Source organism: Ornithodoros turicata, chromosome 3 (genome assembly GCF_037126465.1).
Source record: "Ornithodoros turicata isolate Travis chromosome 3, ASM3712646v1, whole genome shotgun sequence".
NCBI lineage: Eukaryota > Metazoa > Arthropoda > Arachnida > Ixodida > Argasidae > Ornithodoros > Ornithodoros turicata.
In genome coordinates, this window is record NC_088203.1 from 66,608,284 (window position 1) to 66,629,247 (window position 20,964).

General features: G+C 44.6%; 1 protein-coding gene and 1 long non-coding RNA gene across 5 annotated transcripts in view; one reads left to right on the top strand and one right to left on the bottom strand.

The window, feature by feature from the left end:
* The window catches only part of LOC135388563 (iron-sulfur clusters transporter ABCB7, mitochondrial-like), a 281,999-nt gene that overhangs the window by 46,465 nt on the left and 214,570 nt on the right, over window positions 1-20,964 (top strand). For all 4 annotated transcript variants that reach the window (XM_064618184.1, XM_064618182.1, XM_064618183.1 and 1 more), the window contains 2 exons: window positions 5,747-5,879; window positions 10,732-10,918. In XM_064618184.1, coding sequence (XP_064474254.1) covers window positions 5,747-5,879; window positions 10,732-10,918 — 320 coding nt within the window. The remainder of the gene's footprint in view (window positions 1-5,746; window positions 5,880-10,731; window positions 10,919-20,964) is intronic.
* LOC135388566 (uncharacterized) overlaps window positions 1-20,964 on the bottom strand; it is a 41,148-nt gene that overhangs the window by 7,041 nt on the left and 13,143 nt on the right. Inside the window, exon 2 of the long non-coding RNA XR_010421463.1 lies at window positions 16,751-16,836. This is a non-coding gene — a long non-coding RNA (uncharacterized LOC135388566). The remainder of the gene's footprint in view (window positions 1-16,750; window positions 16,837-20,964) is intronic.

A 20,964-nucleotide genomic window follows, 5' to 3' on the forward strand; every position in this document is an offset into this window, starting at 1 on the left:
CATAAAAGAAGCCATGGGCAACCAAATGCTTCATAATAGCAGAAAAGATAATGTGTTCAAGCACCTTGCATGAGACGCAAGTGAGTGAGATTGGCCGAAAGCACTCAATTGTTGGGGAGGGGACCTTCGGTATGGGAACGACAACCGAATGCTTCCAGTCTCCTGGTATCGCTGCAGTGTCAAGTGACTGCTGAAATATAATCGCAAGGATCCTACTGGCCACATGCTTAGTCATTTTTAAAAACTTAGTGGAGATACCATTGCAACCTGGAGACGACGAGAGAGGCAAGTCATTTATAATTTTACATAAGCCGTCGGATCTTGCACAGTATCACGAATGCATATTTGTACGGGCGGGCAAGGAAACGCCTCTCTAGTAAACACTGATGAAAAGAACTCATTTAATCCGTCCACTGCATCATCATCCGCGAGGGACACGCCCTGCGTATCGACAACTACAGGCCTACTCTCACCCACCTCTGCCTTAACAACAGACAAAAATTTCTTCGGATTCGAGGACAACAATCTACAAAGGTCGTAATTATAAAACCTGTGTTTGGCATTTCTTATGGCATGTTTGTATTCACGGGCTACTTTGAAATACAAGGACCACTGAGACTCCGTGCCACGATATTTTGCCTCACAGTATACTCTCTTTTTTTTATTCAACAGTTTTTTAAGCTTAGAGTTGAACCATGGATTTTTGTCAGATGACTTAACGATAATTTTCGGAATAAACTTGTTAGCGCAGTCAAGCATAGCATCTCTAAACAATAACCAGTTAACATTAACCGAATTACGTGCCCATGTATCAGAGAGTCTCATATAAAATTTCCGAGTGTCTCTTATCCTTGATACCTCAAAGCGCATGGTTACTGCTACGGCTCTATGATCACTAACTTCTTCTAGAACGTCAACTTGCGTAATCTTTTCAGGAGTGTTTATGAGGAAAATATCGAGCACGGCGTCAACACGGGTATTATCTAACACTGCCTGCGAAAAACCGAACTCTTCACAAAAGTGCAACATAGCCCTACTTTCGGCTTGATTGTGGTGTGAAGGGTCCGGTCTTTTAAGGTGCCAGTTGATACCGGGAAAATTAAAATCACCAGCTAAGACAACAGAATTGTTAGGAAACCGTCAAAAAATATCCTGAACACAGATAGACAAGTCATCTATAAAGTGAGGGCTAGCATCAGGGGGGCGATAATAGCAACCTACGATAACATAAGAGTGTAGCACTCTAACTTTAACAAAAACTATTTCTAATTCACTATCGCAGTGTACAAGCTGGGAAGTCAGATTGTTGCGAACTGCAATGATAACACCTCCTCCACGCCTACCAATCCTATCTTTCCGATAAACACGAAATTTATTACTGAGTAATAGATTGTGGTCATAAATATTTTTATCAAGCCATGTTTCGGTGCCAGCAATGATATCGCCACTACAAGCATCAGCAATCGCTGCAACAACTTCTTCAACAGATAACAGACTACGAAAATTAAAAACAAGGGCTACAAGTTGAGAACTGGCCGGTGCATCAAAGTTGCAACGTCATTTGGCTGTTGCCTGTTCACGGCCCCCTTTGGTGGAGCTATCACGATTCACAATACTTATTTTGGAACTAGTTTCGTCATACATATATAACTGACCATCGATATACAACTTATCAAAAACAAGGCGAATTTTTTTGCCATCGTCACGAAAAGGTTTTCCAAAATCCCACAGCAATTTTCGTATTTGTCGCATACGTTGCGAATAATCTTCTTCTATCCATACCCTTGGTTCATTGACATTTCTAAGTTTGGGTGCATTCTGTAGTATGGTTTGTCGTTGTTTATAGTTACGGAACTTAACAATAATTGGGCGATGATAATTGTCCTTTTTTGCGCCAAGTCTGTGCACTCTTTCTACATCGCCCAGTGGTAGGCCAAGATGTTCTTCAACGAAATTACGCAGAATGTTTTCGGTGTCGGACCAGGCCTCTACAGAGTGTTCTGGGATGCCTCTGAACACTAGGTTGTTCCGTCTCATTCGATTCTCAAGATTATCAACGTTTAGCAAACACTGTTTGACTTCTTTTTGAACACTTGGTAAGAGCGCGTGGAACTCATTCACCTCCATGCGTATTTCGGTAACGTCCTGCTTTATAGTGTTAATGGTATCAGCGATGACTTCTAACTTCTGAATCCATTCTGAAAGTTCTGTGATATTTTTTGCAATATCACGTAACTTAAGTGTATTCTCACGTTGGTTTTTAGCTACACCAGAAGTCAAAGAGTCTATAGCAGATTGAATCTTATCCAACCTTTCAACGTCAATGGGTCCCGGGTTAAGCTCAATGTCTCCGGATAATAGTAATAGCCTCGTACAGAAATAATGGAACATCATGGAAGTTGCTCTCTTCATAAACATCGCAGAGAGACATAGAGAAAGCCAAATACAGTGGGGAGCAGAGATCAAGACAAACAAGTCGTTAAACGTAAGCAGCAGCAACAGCAATGTGCATGATGTAAGGTAATTTCTACGTTTGGCTGGAGATGCAACTGGTTGGTTTGGAGCCGGCAGTATGTGTACCCAACGCATACACGTAATTGGAATAAAGTTACTAACCTGCGAGAGCAGAGCAAAGTTAACCGACATATCACAACGAGTGCCGGCTCCAAATCCCCAAAGGCTGTCGACGTGAAGATTCTTAAATATCAGAGCCAGGAAGTCAGGTGACTGCACGTTATCACATGTTGCCGAAGTCACAGAATGTTCATCAGAATCCTCTTGATAAGCGCGTGTCAGATGAACCTGTGAAGCGATTCGTGCTGTATCACTTGCCGGGTAGACACGATGATCAAGCTGAGGTGCTGTCATTAACAGCCGAACCTGCGAGAGCAGAGCAAAGTTAACCGACATATCACAACGAGTGCTGGCTCCAAATCCCCAAAGGCTGTCGACGTGAAGATTCTTAAATATCAGAGCCAGGAAGTCAGGTGACTGCACATTATCACATGTTGCCGAAGTCACAGAATGTTCATCAGAATCCTTTTCATAAGCGGATGTCAGATGAACCTGTGAAGCGATTCGTGCTGTATCACTTGCCGGGTAGACACGATGATCAAGCTGAGGTGCTGTCATTAACAGCAGAACCTGCGAGAGCAGAGCAAAGTTAACCGACATAGTATCACAACGAGTGCCGGCTCCAAATCCCCCGAAATTATGCCGAAAGGCGGCATGGAAACCGCTGGACAAGGTCATAAAAAGTTATTTTAAATGCATAAAAGGCATTTAGCACATTAATTCCCAATACCTGTCCTGAGCTCAACATTGTGGAGCTACCTTATGTAGCAGATGTAGCTTTTCGAATATAAACTGTTCATTTCTTGGTGGCTTCTGGCTTTTGATAGTTCAGTCTCCCGAGTTTTCGGCCTTTTTAGTTTTCAGCCTACAGTGTCACACATAGTCTCACACACAAACACGTTGTTAGATTAATGTCTTAGATCAATATCTCACAAAGTGCCCCTATGTCACAGGATCCAAAAATGTCCCAGATGTCCGTGCACCGCCACGTTTGTGCACCAAGATGCCCATACACCGATGTCTGAGATGCCGATATGTCCCTAACTGTACGTGCACCAATATGCCTGACAACCGAAATGTCCGCACCGGGATGTCCTATAGTCTTTCGCCTGCACTCATTGGCTGCTTGGAGATGACATGTTCAATCAAGGCTACAAAACAGTTGTGAGAGAGGGCACGCCTTAAGATGTCACACTGTGGTCCTAGCCGACTTCGTTGCGTGGTATGCATTCTTTGCCGGCACCTACTGACGACAATATGCCCCTCGGGTTGTCCAATTCTGGCTGGCTGCTGGCTACATGCTTTGAGAGTGAGGAACTATGCTTTATGCACCATTAATTGACAGCGTCCCTTTCCTTTACCTTCTAAGCAGCACAAAAGTGCAGAAACTGACACTCAAGATTTTTGTTTAGGTTTAATTGATAGAAGCTTTCGCGTGGAGGACCATGCTTCTTCAGGTCCCTTGGTTTTGTTTATGTGGTCTACAGGACTTAACTCCCCTCTTCGTATACGCTTCTTTAAGCAGCACATAAAGAGTGTAGAGATGTCTGTGTATGAAATGTAGACCGTTACCCTATCCCGCATGTGCACGATTTTACGGCTTTCCTGCACGGAACCACCATCTACTCGAAGCTTGACTTGGTACGAGCCTACCATCAGATTCCGGTTGCCGAAGAGGACATTCCGAAGACAGCCATTACTACACCTTTTGGCTTGTTCGAGTTTCTTCGTATGCCCTTTGGCCTCCGCAACGCCGCCCAGTCGTTTCAACGCTTCATTGACGCCGTCACACGTGGCCTCTCATTTACATTCGCGTATATCGACGATATTCTTGTTGCGAGTTCCTCCTATGAAGAACACCCCGACCATCTCCGGCAGCTTTTCGCCCGCCTTTCCGACCGACCGCCCGACTCGCAACGACCCGACCGACCCGTACCGACCGACCGACAGACCCGCAACGACCCGACCGCTCACTGATCATCGCATCAGCCCACCGACCATCGATTCAAGGCTTCCAGGGACCGCTATCCACGGCCCCCGGCACACTCACCACCCTCTTCTTCATTTCTGCATCTCAACTCTCACTCGCTGCCGGCCGCGACACCTGAGCAACGTGCTCGCCTGCCGGTTTCGGCAGTCGCGGCAGCCGACGCCACGGCACGCATCAGCCGGCGTCTCGGCAATCCTCACTGCTACGCAGCCTCACTTCCTGGGACCCTACGAGCTCTCGCTCCCGTGCCGGTTGCGGCACCCCAGGCCACGACTCCAACGCCAGACCACGCCTTCGACGACGTCAACGTTCATCTCTGGCAAACCTCATCTCGGCCGCTCCCGCCCCACTCATCGACCTCTGCCTGCAACGTGTGCTGTGCCGCCCGTGGACATGTCCAGCAGTGCGCGTCATCCACGGTCACTCTTGCTCTTTCCCTCCGGTACAGACGTGATTCTTCTATCTTTCTTATCGCCGCTCCGCGTCTGAGGGGGGAGCACTGTAGCGGGCCGTGGACAACGACGAAGATGGCCACGCGCCTGGGGCACCTGCCTCAGTTCCACCGGCGCGGCCATGGAGATAGGCCACCGTCATCGCCTCTCCGTGGCATACCATCATGTATAATGACACAAACTGGCAAGAGGTTTGATATATCTTGAAGGTAACAGGTTATTCGCTAATCGCAGCTTAAGCTGTGACAGCCTCAGCAGTTCTGAACAGGGTGTTGTGCGGGGCTGGTGTTTCTGTGAGGGGCCCTGCTTAGATGCTAGGTGCGGGACTGCCCATGAAATTGCGACCCATGTCAATCTCTAGCTCTCTTCGCATTGCTTTACGTGCAATGTTGCTACTGCACATGGAAGAGATACCACACAGGCTAACAATTCTACAAAGCATTCTGAACTGTCACCACATTGAACACAAAAGAGCAAATATCTTCTTGATAACAAGCGACCTGGTTTGGACCAAAAATTATGCCCTTTACAGCTTGTAACAAGGCTGTGTTTCTGTACTGCATATGCTTATTGTAGAAATTGTGGCAATTGCATAAGCAAACCCTCCCCGCTTTGGAGGTTTTTGAATACATAGTGGTTTGTCGTGCATTAAGCCTTACTGTGTTTGTTCATTGTCTCGGATATCATCCTTTTTGCATTCGAAGCTTAACCAGATGTATTTCTTTTTCAGGTGATAAACATTGAAGTGCCCTTTATCTTCAAATTTGCTGTTGACTTCATGAACGCTCACACAGGGGAAGCCCTTTCTATGTCTGATGCTTCAAGTGCTTTAACGTCTACAGCAGTTGCTATAGTTATTGGGTGTAAGTGACTGTTTTCCTCTTCTTACTACTATAGCATACCACTATTTAATAGGAGTGTAATGCGCTCTGCCACTACAACATAAAAAACAGTAAAACAGTTTGACATTTCGGAGCCTGTACTGGCTCCATAATCAGAGTGACGTGACTTGATTTATTAAAAGATAAGTAATTTCATTAACAAACATCCGGGCCCCCTACCGGAATGCTACCTACCACTAGTGGACAGCTCTGCCAAGTCACATCATTCTGATGATGGAGCCAGTACTGACTCCAAACTTCAAACTGTTTTACTGTTTGTTTACGTTATACAGTCAAACTCCTTTACAATGAAACTCAGAGGACAGCAAAAAAAATTTGCAGTAAAGGTATTTTCATTAAAAAGGATGTCCATTATTGGACCTATAGGGCTCCAGCGGGACCTCAAAAAAAATTTGCTGTAGTGGTATTTTCGTTAAAAAGGTGTTCGCTGTAAAGGAGTTTGACTGTAGCACTGGAGTGTATTTTGCAAGTATCAAACTGTTCATGGCTTTTGGACTATTTTTAATCATACCACTATATAAAAAGACATTAAACTAACTATAGGAGACTTGGCCACTCCCTGGAACTCACCCATGTTACAGTGAGCAGAAGAAAGTAAAGTGAGCTTTTTCTACAGTAAATTCCAGTTTCAAGTCAAGAGTGAATAGAGGAGTGATACCTCACAAAGCGAATATGAATAATACTGTGTAATTAGTGAATATGAACCAGAGAGATGGTGAACTCTGGTGGCATTGCTTATGATAATACAGGGTGACTATAAGGGCTATAGACATCCTGTTTTCACTTCGATCATCTCTGGGCCGGCGGACCTTCACGGCCACCTGTTGCTCAACTGTCGAATGACTAATTACCTAAAAATCGTTAATTAACTTTTTAATTATAAAACCTACGAGGTCGTCCCAATGAGAACATCTGGTCCCTTTGATCACCTGATACCGTTACCGTTTGCAGAACAAAAATTCGTTCAATAGATCGCCCGCAAAAAAATTTGTAAAAGAACACCATTTTTTCTTTATTTTGTTCATTGCGTATCTTCAGAGACACGTCTTTCCTTCACCCCGAATGTGAGAGGATGAAGGAGCACAGTGCCGCCTCATGCGTCGAAGATGAGCTCGAACTTGCGGAAACAAAACAAAACGAAATGTATCAGGTTGCATCTTGGGTTGCATTTTCTGTTTTCTTTCATTCTTTTTCCAGGATGCAAGAGGCAATAGTGTGCTCTTTCTGTCTCTCTCACATTGGTGGTGAAGGAAAGACGCGTCTTCTAAGAAGCGCAATGAACAAAATAAAGGAAAAGATGGTGTTCTTTCACGAATGTTGTGCGGGCGATCTATCAAATAGATTTTTGTTCTGAAAATGGTAACGGTATCAGGTGATCGAAGGGACCAGATGTTCTCATTGGGACGACCTTGTAGCTTTTATAATTGAAAAGTTAATTAACGATTTTTAGGTAATTAGTCATTCGACGGTTGAGCAACAGATGGCCATGAACGTCCACTGGCCCAGAGATGATAGAAGTGAAAACAGGATGTCTATAGCCCTTATAGTTTTTTAATGAAAAATCTGTTTGGAAAAAGAAGACACCCTGTAGTTGTCTTGTAGGGATACGTGCACAGCTGCCTAAAGACAGCAGTCACGCTTTGTTTTTTTGTTCTTTCCTTCTGTCTTCTGCTAAAACCCAGCCATCCCTGCCTGCATGCCTTCTCCCATTTCTCCCTTTCCATTCATTTCCTCCGTGACTGCTCATGTTACCCATGAGTGGGGACAGCTCCATGAGCGGGCATTAAAAAGAGTTTAGTTTGGTCTGTTCACAAGAAAATACACAGCTTCCTCTCTTCATGCCACGATGCTGCGACAAAACATACCATGGCCAGTTGATAATTGCCAGATGCAGACTGCTTCATCACTTTATAACATGTGGCACCTGATATGTTTCATACTCCCATTTTCAACTCACAGAACTGTATGTATCTGTAGGTGGTCATCATTACCACGAGCTCAACTCTGGAATTTTTATAAAGTGTGCTTTAACACATCTGTATACTCGTACTCGCTACTTATGGAACATCGCTGTCAGTTAATGACATGAGTTCTGGAGAGAGTTGCCAGACAGTTTCCTACTTTTGGCAACATGACACCTAAGTAGGACGTGCATCCCTTGGAAGTTTTCTGCACGATGGCGTTACTGAGCATTCGCTTGCTTTTCTGCTCAGGGTGTCTACAAACCAGGAAAATCGGGGGAAACCAGGAATTCTCAGGGAATTTTTAAGCAACTAGAAATGTCGGGATTGTCAGGGAATATCCCAAAATGCAGCTAAAGTCAGGGAAAACTGCAGACAAGTGCTGTGACAATGCACAGCGAATTGAGAGAGCCGATCAGTGGCTTTGCTGCCATGTTGCCGCGAGTAGCAGTTTGCCAATACAACTAGCTCAGAGGCAGAAATGTGCGGCATCCTGACTAATACTCAATAAATGATCTGTTCTTTGAGGTATCTTTTGTCAAAACGTAGCAGCAGGCACCAAGTTCCCTTTTGGTTTGGTCAGGGAATTCGCTCGAAATAGTCAGTGAAAACCTGGAAAAGTTGGGGAATTTGTTGGCTGCAATTTGGTAGACACCTTGTCTGCTCCTCAAGAAGCACCTGTACTTTGTACTCAAGGTATGGTGCTTATCAGAGACCCAATTCTTGTCTACATGTTTCTTGCAAATATGGTGTTCAGGCTGGAGTATGCATTCCGATCGCAGGCCTTTTTTGTTTCCGCAGTTCTGCTTGAGCAGATTACAAGGGTACCTTGAAAAGAGCCACCTTGAACGCAAGCACCTTGAACAGTGCCCCCTTGCGGTTGTATGACGCATGACAAGAATTACAGTTGGACGCATAGCATTCATGCTCTGTATATTCGGAAATGTCACACGAAAAGCCGGAAAGTAAAATTGAACTTGTACAGCAAAGGCAGATGGCGAACAGCACTCTGACCAAGCAGAAGCTTTTGTTGTTGTTGGCTCTTTTTCTGACTGGCGTTCTGGGTCAGCCTATCTTTGCGAGTGCCTCTGGTAAGAAAAGCGGATGCGAGCAACACTATCTGTCAAGATGATCCAAGAGTGTAAGGGACATTTGAGCTCTTTAGAAGCTCTCATTCTCCGTGGTTAAAGGTTAGTGATTGTTAGTAGATCGCAACATTTCCTTGATTCTGGAGCAAAATTAAAAATGGGGACAAACAAGTGACAAGTGGACTTTTTGGAGTTTTGTTCTGTCCACTTGTTTGTCCCCATCTCTTGCACTGCCCCAGACTGAAGGAAATGTTGCCATCTACTAACTTCTACCAGCTCACTCACATCTTATCCCTATGCTCTAGTGATTGTTCCCCCAAACTGAAATAACTCTGTTGGAGTCTTAGTTTAAGTGATTAACCAGATTTCTGATACAGCTTACTCTTGTGACAGAAATGACACCAACTGTGACACCTGCGACAGCTAGGAAATGTTAGTTTGTCAAATCGAAGATGCAGAAAGGTGGCATTGCTTATCTTGAAGGGAGGGCATGCTTGCAGCTACTGCAGAGTTTCCCGGCCAGGCAGATCGCAATCTGCAACTCTGTGATCGGATCCCGAATGACCCAACAGAAAGGGTCTGGGTGAGAGAGCAATGATACTGTTGCTTCTGTGGCACTGAACAGGCTGAGATGCAAAATGATAGTGTTCTAAAGATTGGATCGCAGCTCCATTGAGGCTGCTCAATAAGCAGGGCTTCTGCTGAGAGCAGCTGTCCAACCTGCTGCCAACATTTCTGGCGTCTTGCATCAAGAGGTTTTCAGTGGTTCAGGATTTACTTGTAGAATGATTCTCATTTTGAACGTCAATTTCAAAATTTGGATATTTCATCATCATATGCGTTCTTTTGTAGCAGACTTCATTTCACAGTTGAATATATAGTTAAAAATTTTAGCAGTTGGTTCTTCTGCTGTTGTAGAAACATAATGTGGAACCACAAAAGAAAACATGCAGCACTTTCTTTGATCCAGAGAGTAAGGACATGCAGGTCAAGGCCATCCCATGAATGCATGACTGACGTCCTAGACTCTAGAGTAATTAATTGTGAACCGGTGTAAGTTTCCACCCTTTGGGTTTTACATTTCCTGTTTAATTGTCATAAATTTCCACCCCTGTCTGGTTTGTGTTCCCTGGCATCTTCAGATTCATCTCTCCCAGTCCTCAGTTCTGTTATTGTTTACATAATTCTATTGTTATTAGGTACAAATCGAAGGTAGCTTTTTGCTACTGGTACCCCACCTGAAAAGTAAATCACTCTTCATACTAGTGAACTAAATATACTATGGGTGTATTCTTCTGTACCATCTGTTTGCATCCCTCCTAAGCAGTGGCTGTCCTGTTCAAGGTATGTTGATGATCTCATCGACCAAATCAGGATGCATGTCAGCATGAGAGTCCCAAAAGCAAATATTAGTTAGTGCCAAACAGTCACAGCTCACAGCTGCACAGAAGCCTAAACAATTGTCATTGTCTTTCTCGCCTGCCACCACAATAATGTGATATGAATTTTTCCTGTATTTTACAGCAATCTTTCGTTTAATTCATAAAATTAAAAAATTATACTTTGCATGGTAGCTGGACACTGCTGGTAGAATGTGAAGCACTGATTTTTAAGGTGTTTTGTGGGAAGAGTTGTGCCTCATTATTGGGACAGCGTTAAAGTTATAAAGTTCACAGCTATATTAAGTTTAGCTAAACAATGTAAACTTAGATGATGGTATTGTTTTAGGGTGGTGTGCAATAAAGCTGAGTCATTTTCTTACAGATGGCCTTGCAAGAGCTGGAGCAGCAGGCTTCAATGAACTCCGCAATGCTGTTTTTGCGAAGGTAGCTCACCATTCTATCCGCGAGGTTGCTCGAAAAGTGTTTCTGCACCTGCACAACATGGATCTCAACTTTCATTTATCCAGGCAGACTGGGGCACTTTCCAAGGCTATAGACAGAGGCACTCGGTAAGTCGTTTATTGTTCTTATGTTTTAGTACAGTTTTAAGATAATGCTGTACAACAAATTCTGGTCGGAGTTTTGTAAGGTTTTGTTACGTTTGTAAGATTTTTGAGTTTTCTATTAACTTATCCGATCAGGATAATGTGTTATTGCCCAAAAAGTTTTTAAACAATGACAGGTTTTTATATTTTGAAGGTGGCGCTAAAGGTGGCACTTTGCGTGGCCACGTAAGGGTGGGAAAGCGAACTTTTTGTGTGAGTCGTCCGATATAGAGACCAGTCAAAAGTGTATCTGGCGGGCGCCATGAAAATAAAAAATGTATGAATCAGTTGTGTAACTCTGCCAATTTCAATCGCTTTGAACTGCGAACGACTAATTTCTGTCCTCAGCGGTCAATAAGGCATAAGACTATATGCAGAAGCGGCATATCAGCGTTATTACAATTTTTTTAGCTTTTCTTCGCACACACCACACTTGCATGTGTTTTCTTTTTGACTTTTTACAGCAACCTTGCATGGGTTGCGCCTACACCAAAGGGATGCAGAAGTCTCATTACCTGAGTCGGACAAAGCGACAAGGTCAAAGCTAATTGGAAGTTCATGTCTGAATTGAGAACATACATCACGAACGATATGCAGTCTGATTACGGCAACCAACTAGGATCATTGGCCTAAAAAAGGCAGAGAGAATCCACGGGGTAACTTATCTTGTGACACGTACGTTTGACGTCTGACACCCATCTTCTCCTATCCACTTCGTGTGGATTTGGCGGGAAACTGCAGAATCTTGTACCTGTTGGAGCATTCTTGGGTCCCGAAAAAAATGGTCCCTGGTTGCGTGGGCGGAAATGATGGTCCCGCGGGTTTCCTTGCGCCCAAAAATACAGCAGCCGTCCTAGAGAGCCGATGAAATGGATTCTAGCGGACGAAGTGCTATCATTCGTCCTCCTGATTTGTTTGTTCACCCTCATTGATGTTAATGAACAATTATTAAAAGCTGCACGCCATTCAATGAGGAACATAAAAGCGATCACATTCGCTGCACCGGTCGTATTGAGCGCATTACGATTGTTCCTTCTGTTCCTCTCTCTTTTTTGTAGAGTACGGATAACGCGATTTCTTGCAGATATGTCGGAAAAATGGTAACTGCGTTCTTTTGTAACCGGACGGATTACAGCAGAGTAGGCAAAGAGGCACATTACCTTCTGTACTTGTACCAGTAGAATTTGTGAGCGCGGCTGAGAGAGATAGGCCAGGAGCGTAGCAGAATGCAGATGCCTATTGGCCGGTGGCTGCGGATGGAATGAACTCCGGGTGGAGAGCGTGGGCGGGAGCACGCGCTTCTTCATCGTCGGCTGAGGCCGCTACAAGGGCCCCCCCGCTGAACCAGAGGTCGCCGCGGAACAGTGCGGATCGATGGTGGACCAGACGCCCAGCTGACGCGGCGGGCAGGAGAACGAGGAGGAGGCGCGCTCAGGCAGTGCGAATGCGGCGACGGAGGGTCGCTCGAGTCGTCAGGAAGGAGGAAAGCGGGCTTGACACGGTCGACTGAAACAACCTCCAGACGGTTGGGCAGGCGGATGGTTAACGTCTTGCCCTGGCAGGAGTGGACGAGGAAGGGGGTCGTAAGGGGGCTGCAGCGGCTTACGCGTGGCGTCACAGCGCAAGAAAACATGAGTCGCTGTGGCGAGTTGAGGGTGGACAAAAACTTGTCGAGACGAAGGGCGGGTGGGAGTCGGCCGTAAGTCCGTGCAATAAGCTTGCAAACGGATGGCGAAGTTGAGAGGATCGGGGGCCGGCTGCTGGAGGCAGGCTGCATCGAAGAATTGCCCGGGGAGACGCAGTGGGAAACCGAAGACCAGGTCGGCAGGGGAGAGTGGGAAGTCAAACCGGGTAGCGGACCGTATGCCCAGCATGATGAGGGGCAATCGCTCTACCCACTGGTCAGAAGGATTGACTCGGAGGGCGCTCTTGAGGGTGCGGTGGAGGCGCTCTACGATCCCATTGGCGCAGGGATGGTAGGCTGTGGTTTGATGGTGGCGAGCTCCCAGAAAACGGCAGACGTCTGCAAAAAGTCACGAAGTAAACTGTCGGCCTCGGTCCGTAGTAATAACAGCTGGAGCGCCAAAACGGGCCACCCAACTGTGCAGAAAGGTGCGGACGACAGTGATGGCAGTCATGTCCTGGATGGGTATTGCCTCCGGCCTGCGCGTGAAACGATCCACGATTGTGAGTAGGTAGGAATGGCCGGACGACGTGGGCAGAGGTCCCACTAGGTCCAGGTGTATATGTCGGAAACGGGCGTCGGGTGTTGGAAACGGCAGTGTTGGAGATACTGTGTGCCGCTGCACCTTTGTGCGCTGACAAGCCAGACATGTTCGGGCCCATTGACGGACGTCCCGGTTCATGGAAGGCCAAACGAAGCGAGCGGCGATAAGCCGCTGTGTGGCCTTGATACCGGGGTGGTGGAGTCCGTGGAAGGTGTCGAAGAGACGTCGGCGGAAAGGGAGGGGGACGAGGGGCCTCAGCGTTCCCGTCGTCATGTCGCAGAGTAGCCCGTGCGGTGTGTCGAGGTAGGGAATGCGCTGGAGGTTGAGTGACTGTGGCGACTGTCGGAGGGCTTGGAAATCGGTGTCCGAGGCTTGTGCGTGCGCCAAAGCAGTATAGTCGGGCGCGGGAGGGAACGCTTGCGCAAGCGCAACTATCGGTGAGCGAGCGAGGGCGTCGGCGACGACGTTGTCGGGGCCGGTGATGTGGCGTACGTCCGTGGTGAATTCGGCTATGAAGGCAAAGGCTACAAATAAAACACACATAAACGCTTTGCACTGAGCTCACTAGCCTCGCTCCCACTTCACACTCGCTGTACGTTGGATGTAGTTCCCAATTCAAGCTAGTGTTTTCCTACTGTTGGTCAGACAGGTTTTACAGTTGTTCTGTCATACTTTCTATGTCGATGAACCGTATCTTGAGCAGAAGCGGAGTTGAAAAGCCAATGGAACAATGAATGAGAGGGCGACAGCATTTATTGTCTCTAAACATCAACATGGAAAAGGTGCAGGGGACAACTGTAAAACTCATGTCTCCTTTTTTTTATATATTTCTTCTACAATCATGCTCAAACTTATAAACACAAAACTAGTGCCTGACCAACAGTAGAAAAATACTAGCATCCAGCGAACGATATCGCTAGCAAACTAGTGCAGCGAATGATGTCGCTTTTATGATACTCATTGAATGGCGTGCATAGATTTTATTATCTATTAACAGATGAAAAGGGCCTATGCAACGAATGGGGAGAGCAAATAGTAACACTCGGTCAGCTGTGATTTGTTTAATCGGTTGTCCGCAACCACGCACCTGTATTTTTGGGCGCGCAGGAACACGTGGGACCATTTTTTTTCCTACACCGTATTTGTGCATCACAACGGCGCAACAGTTCATGCGCTGCGGCATTACTTTTAGCAGCTATCAATTCAAGCGCGGCGTCACCGAAGCAAGGTGCCGATTGAAAGCGTACGAATAGCCCTCGAGAACCGAGTGGACCCACACAACTAGTTCCTATGGCTGCCACCAGGATTTCTGTGGCGCAGCAGACACTTTGCACGAAGCGTATAGATGACTTTCTGTTTACAAACATGTTGCGTCCCGAGAAGACCGGTTCGAGGTTATATTTTGCTCTGGTTGTGCAAGAAGTGGGAAAAACGCGTCGGCTGATGGGTTGATAAAGCGGATAGCTGATGCAGTAAGAAAAGTTGAAAAATCCCAAACGAAGAAAACTTCGAGTAAATATTTGGTAAAGTAATTGCAGCTGGGTTTCCCTGAATAACGCAAATGCAAACTGTGTAACATATATGTACATGTCTACTCTACATGCATGTCCTGATAGCATAATTTTTGGTTTTGTGACTTAGCAGAAATTGAACAAAGTCCAGGAGCATGACACATCCCCTTTTTCAATTTAACACCACCTGCACAGGGTTTTGGTGCAGAAAAAGACAGTGCCCATGAGCCAGACTTTGATGGCTGAACAATGGTGATACAGTACCAGGTAGGGGGAAGTCACCTGCGTGTAGTGGAGCAGCCTGGATCAGGCCTATCACACTGCTCAACGAGCACAATCTTGAAAATAATGTCCTAAATTACCAACATAATATGAGTCATGTCCTCTCCTTAAAGAGACGCGACCCTCGGTCCTACTTTTCTTTCAATGGGAGACAGCGAACAAGTGCCCATTCATGGAACCCAGCCCTCCTTCCGATTTGTTTTGGTTTCAGTCTGTCTATCAATGTCATGATGACGTTTTTCTGGCAGAGGTCTATTCGAATGCTTTGCACCTTACCCCCTGTGGGCACACAATGGTTCAGCTTCATATCAATGTCAGCGGTTCTTACTTCCTGAATAAAACACTGTCATTGATTGAATATCACGTTTTATGGGAAAAAATACCATGAAGGAACCGGAGAGAAAGCAAGAAAATATGTGGACGTGTGTGAAAAGCGAGTTAAAAGTAACTTGAAACTTAACTTAAGTTACTTTGGCAAAGTTACCTGAAAAAGGAACGAGTTCCTCTGAAAGTACCACGGCGCAAAAGTACCGAGTTAAGTTACAAGTTACCAAAAAAAAGGAACTTAGTTACAGTAACAAGTTACTTGTAACGAGTTACCTCGAACTCTGGTAATAACCGCAGAAAAGCCAATAGAACATTTTTGTTTTGACACTATAGAATTCCCCTTGCAATTCCATGCAAACCCCTGTTCCTTCCAGCAGGCGTAAACAGCTTAGATGCAGAACACATGTAATGGCAGTCAACATATGTGCAAAGTGTATGGCAGCTATAATTATAGGTGAGAACAGATGCGGGTATACTCGTGTTAACTCGTGATGCCTGCGCCATATTGGGATTTGTGGGTAGAAATTCAGTGTTGCTGTGGGCTGCGAGTAAAATGCAGTGTACCCAAAGTACCTGCACCCGCTTAGCTAACCTTCTGCCACCCTCTTGTTAACTTACTATTCATTAAGGTCGGTATTCTCCAAAGCTTTCATGGCAAAAAATACCATGAAAGGCAAATGTTTCTGATATAAACCACAGTCATTTGACCTTTCAACCGTGCACTTGTAGTTTTCATATAAATAGCTGTCAAAGCTGACAGCACTGAACATCGTGCAAAATAGCATGCACTTGAGGAAATGGCTCTCATTCCCATAAACTTCTGACAGTCATTCAACATCTGGCAGTCATTGAAAAAGCAAGACATCGGCAGGAATTGAACCCACACCACTTAATTATCTGTCAAGTGCACTATAACCATTACACTGCATTGACATGGCTTACATGACATGAAGTAAAACCTGCGTATAACGATGTCAGCGGTTATTTCGAATTTAATCGTTATACAAGAGATATCACTGTAGGGAGGTCTGACCTAAGCCAGCGCCCTGTTTTGGAACTTGCGTGGCGCGCATTATACCGTGAGTGACGTGAGAGACACATGCATAGTGCATAAAGGTGTTTGTACAGGGAAACTATGTAACGTGCAGAGTTTGGCTCATTTGTCATGGACAGTTCATATCTCATGAGTGCTAGAAACAAACACATACTTTATTATGAACACAGCAAGCACTCACTGCCAAAGGAGGGAGGAGTGAAATAGAGGGGAGAGGATGGGAAATTGTTTATTTAACTGCAAGGGTGTGTCATTAAAACTTGCTGGTAATGAGTCCTGTTACAAGATGATTAATCAAGCAACAAATAGATGGCGCCACTATAGCCAGAGTGCCGTGTTTCCCCTTCTCCCTTTCCCTGATGTACTCTGTCGGAGGAATGTGACAGTTACGTACGGCTATGGCAGTGTGTGGCACCTAGTGACTTTGTCCACCGGTCGAGTCCACTCCATTCCTCCGCACGACCCAAAAGGTCTGCAATCCTGTCAAAGAGATTCCATGACTTCTGTATGGAATAATTGTCTCACAAAAGGAGGATGTTGCAAGCAATGAATAGATGGTGCTACTATAGCCAAGAACGCCATGTTTCCCTTTCTCCCTTGTACGCAGTATGCGCCACCGCATACTGCGTGCTGCCATAATGGTGTGTTATCCAAATTCTCCATAGGCACACATGTGCGTCACAGAAGGCGCACTTTGGGAAGTCTCCTTTGATGCAGACTTTGCCAATTGCGCTTCGCGTTTCTCGCTTCCGCCACTTTCTGGGAGAGGGTGCGTTTGTCAAAAAGTATGGCAGACGACAGTTTTCAGCGGATACTTTGTTTGAACAAATGGCGTCATACCAAGGTAAATGGGCGTATCACGAAGGCGGAAAGGGTGTTGCCTTCAGCTGTGGTTATCAATGTGGTGTTTGTGGCGATTATGCAAGCTATATGCTAGCTGATATCGTTGCACCATTGGCACTTATCTGGGGAAAATCTTCGCTCGAATTGATAATCAGTAGCATTCTACAGGGTGTGCAGAAAAACATGACCCGCATTTTTACATGTAACTCGTTGTCTACTTAGCCGAGGAACTTCCGGTGGCGCACGACTGCGTATTTATGTGTGTGAAAGCTACAAAAAAATCCTGGAAGCCATACTCAGTGTAAAAAAATAAACAGAGCGCGAAAACATGGGCTTCCATGCATTAGAATAGGGCGGTCATGACAGTGCATTCTAGTGCATTTCCGTCTCAAGAGAGTTATGTGCAGGCACCGCTAGGGGTACTGCCGATGAGCATCCATGTGGGACATCGTTTCGATTTATGCACCGATAGCTCACCTAGCGGTACTTGAACACAACTCTCCTATGTGCACCATGTTGCCCTTTCACATACACCCTGTTGTCCACCATGTTGCCCTATTCTGATGCACGGAAGCCGACGTTTTTGTTGTTCCGTTTATTTTTTAATCTGGGTATGGCTTCCACAATTTTTCTACAGATTTCGCACGCATAAATGCGCCATCGTCCGCCACCGGAAGTTCGTTAGTTAGGTAGGCAACAAGCTATGTGCCTAAATGCGGGTCATGTTTTTCTGCACACACCCTGTATAATAGAATTAAAATGATTGAGAATGGACGCAAAGGCATGCATATGTATTAAATTGAGAATAAACCAGCAAGCACGCTGGTTATAATAATAAACAATCATTACTACATGTTTTCTCGCTCAATTTAATCCTGTGGTCACTCGTTTTCATCTCATGGTCACTGAAATTAATCCCGTGGTCACCGAATTTAATCTATGGTCTATCAATTTAATCCTGTGGTCAGCCAATTTAATCCGGTCCATATCATTGCATCTGCGGCCATTGGAATCAGTATAACCCAGTAATATATGACTACTGCTGCACGATAAGGAGATAAATTGCGAGTACTTTGTCATTTATTACATTGGTATTGCGTCATGACGTATGACTATGCGGGACTTTATGAGCTTTTCATGACTATAACCTACATTATAGACTATAACTGGACTATTTCGGACTATCCTTGTCGGAAATGGTATAATGACATGAGTTATGACTATGCAGGACTTTATGAGCTTTTTATGACTATAACCTATATTATAGACAATAAGTGGACTATTTCGGGGTAACCTGATTGCAGAGAGTATAATGTCATGATATATGACTATGGGATTTTATAAGCTTTTCATGACTAAAACCTGCATTGTATACTATGACTGAACTATTCGGACTACTCTTGTTGGAAAATGAATAATGCCGTGACTTATGACTATGCGGGATTTTATTTTATTTATTTATTTATTTAAGGGATACTGCAGACATCACCAAGATGTCATTTGCAGGAGTGTGAAAATAAAAGAAAATGTACAGGTCATGAGCATATTGTACAGCAAAAGTAAATCCACAGTCTCGGAATTAACAAGACAAAACAAAACAACAAACAAAACAAGACTTAACAAAATTAACAAGACTTAAATGGCGATTAAACAATAATTGAACGAACAACTGAACACGTATTTAAACAGGAGTTGGCATCAACAGCAAAACGACACTTTGCTACCAGAAAGGTACCGAAACACCATCAATAAAATACAGTGTGTTTACATTTTTTGAAAGTAATAATCAATTCCACGAATAAATGAGGCAAGAGAGTTAACAAGATCGCTAGGCAGTGCATTCCAGTCCTGAATTACAATAGGGAAGAAGGAATTTTTAAAGGCTTCAACCCTACTATACGGGGGCTTAATGTAACGACTATGGGTAGTTCTGGTGGCACCTCTCTGAATGAATGTAAAGTATTCATCATATGGAATTTTAAAAATTCCTGTCAGAATCTGCCAAAAGGTTTTCAATCGTTGTATCCTTACTCGTGTTTTTAATGTAGGAAGGCCTGCCCGTACCAGCAGCGCAGATGGAGAGTCTAAAGGGTTATATCTACTGTATACGAAGCGCAGTGATTTTCTCTGAACCATTTCAAGCTGTGAGACCATCGTATTAGCTTGTGGAAACCAGACTGTAGAGGCGTATTCAATTAAGGGGCGAATACAAGTGGTCGTATATGCTACTAATTTAGTGGAAGGTGTAGCTATCTTACGGCATGACGCAGGGAAAAAAGCCGAGCATACGCTTTGGAGCAAACGTCTGTGATGTGGGGTTGCCACGAAAGTTTATTATTGATCGTTAAGCCCAAATATTTGTGTTTAGTTGCAAGTTTAATTGGCTCACCGGCTAACGTATAGGGGAACAAAAGGCAATTTTTCTTCAGGGTCACTGTTATGCACAGCGTCTTTTCGTAGTTTAGCGTCATCTGCCACTTCTGGCACCATTCCGACACTCTGTCGATGTTCCTCTGTAACTCCCACTGGTCATCAACAGTGGTGATCTACCTATACAGAACGCAGTCATCTGCATACATTTTAATTTTAGAGGTAATATGTGTTGGGAGATCGTTCATGAACATAATAAAGAGAAGGGGCCCCAAAACTGACCCCTGGGGAACACCAGAAGTCACGGATGTAAGTGCAGAGTTTCTATTATTATAGGTAACGAATTGAGAACGGTCTCGAAGATAGCCCTCTAACCATTTGCCGACCTTCTGATTTTTCAAATACTGATTAATTTTGTGCAACAATTTAGTGTGAGAAGCCCTATCGAAGTCTTTGGATAGGTCCAAAAATATAATGCGAGTTTTGACTTTTTTATTAAGACCCTCGGAAAGATCGTGAACGACCTCTATTAACTGTGTAGTGGTCGAGTAACCTCTTCGGAAACCGTACTGGCTGCAGTGTATCAGACTGTGTTCATTAAGAAAGGCAACCATACTCGTAGTAAGAATATGTTCAAATATTTTACAACAATAACTCGTCAGAGATATTGGGCAGTAATTTTTCACTTCCTTCCGGTTGCCCCCCTTGTGAACTGGAATAACCTTAGCTATTCTCCAATCTGAGGGTACCTCACCGCTGTGATACGATCTATGAAATATAGTCGCCAGGTACGCCGCTACCCATTCCGCATAAGTTCGGAGAAAAATATTAGGAATGCCATCAGGGCCAGGGGTCTTTTTGGAATCTAGTTTAAGAAGGGATGTTACAATACCGGTTAATGTGATTTGAGCTTTTTATGACTATAAGCTGCACATAGACTATGACTGAACTATTTCGGACTACTCTTGTCGGAAATGGTATAATGGTATGAATTATGACTATGCGAGACTTCATAAGCTTTTCATGACTATAACCTACATTATAGACTATAACTAGACTATTTCGGGCTACCCTTGTCGGAAATGTTATAATGAAATGAATTATGACTATGTGGGACTTTATGAGCTTTACATGGCTATAACCTGCACTATAGACTATAACTGCACTATTTTGGACTACCCTTGTAGGATATGTTATAATGAGATGAATTATGACTATGCGGGACTTTATGAGCATTTTATGACTATAACCTACATTATAGACCATAAGTCGACTATTTCGGACCACCCTTGTCAGAAATGGTATAATGACATGAATTATGACTATGCGGGACTTTATGAGCTTTTTATGACTATAACCTATATTATAGACTATGACTGGACTATTTCGGACTAC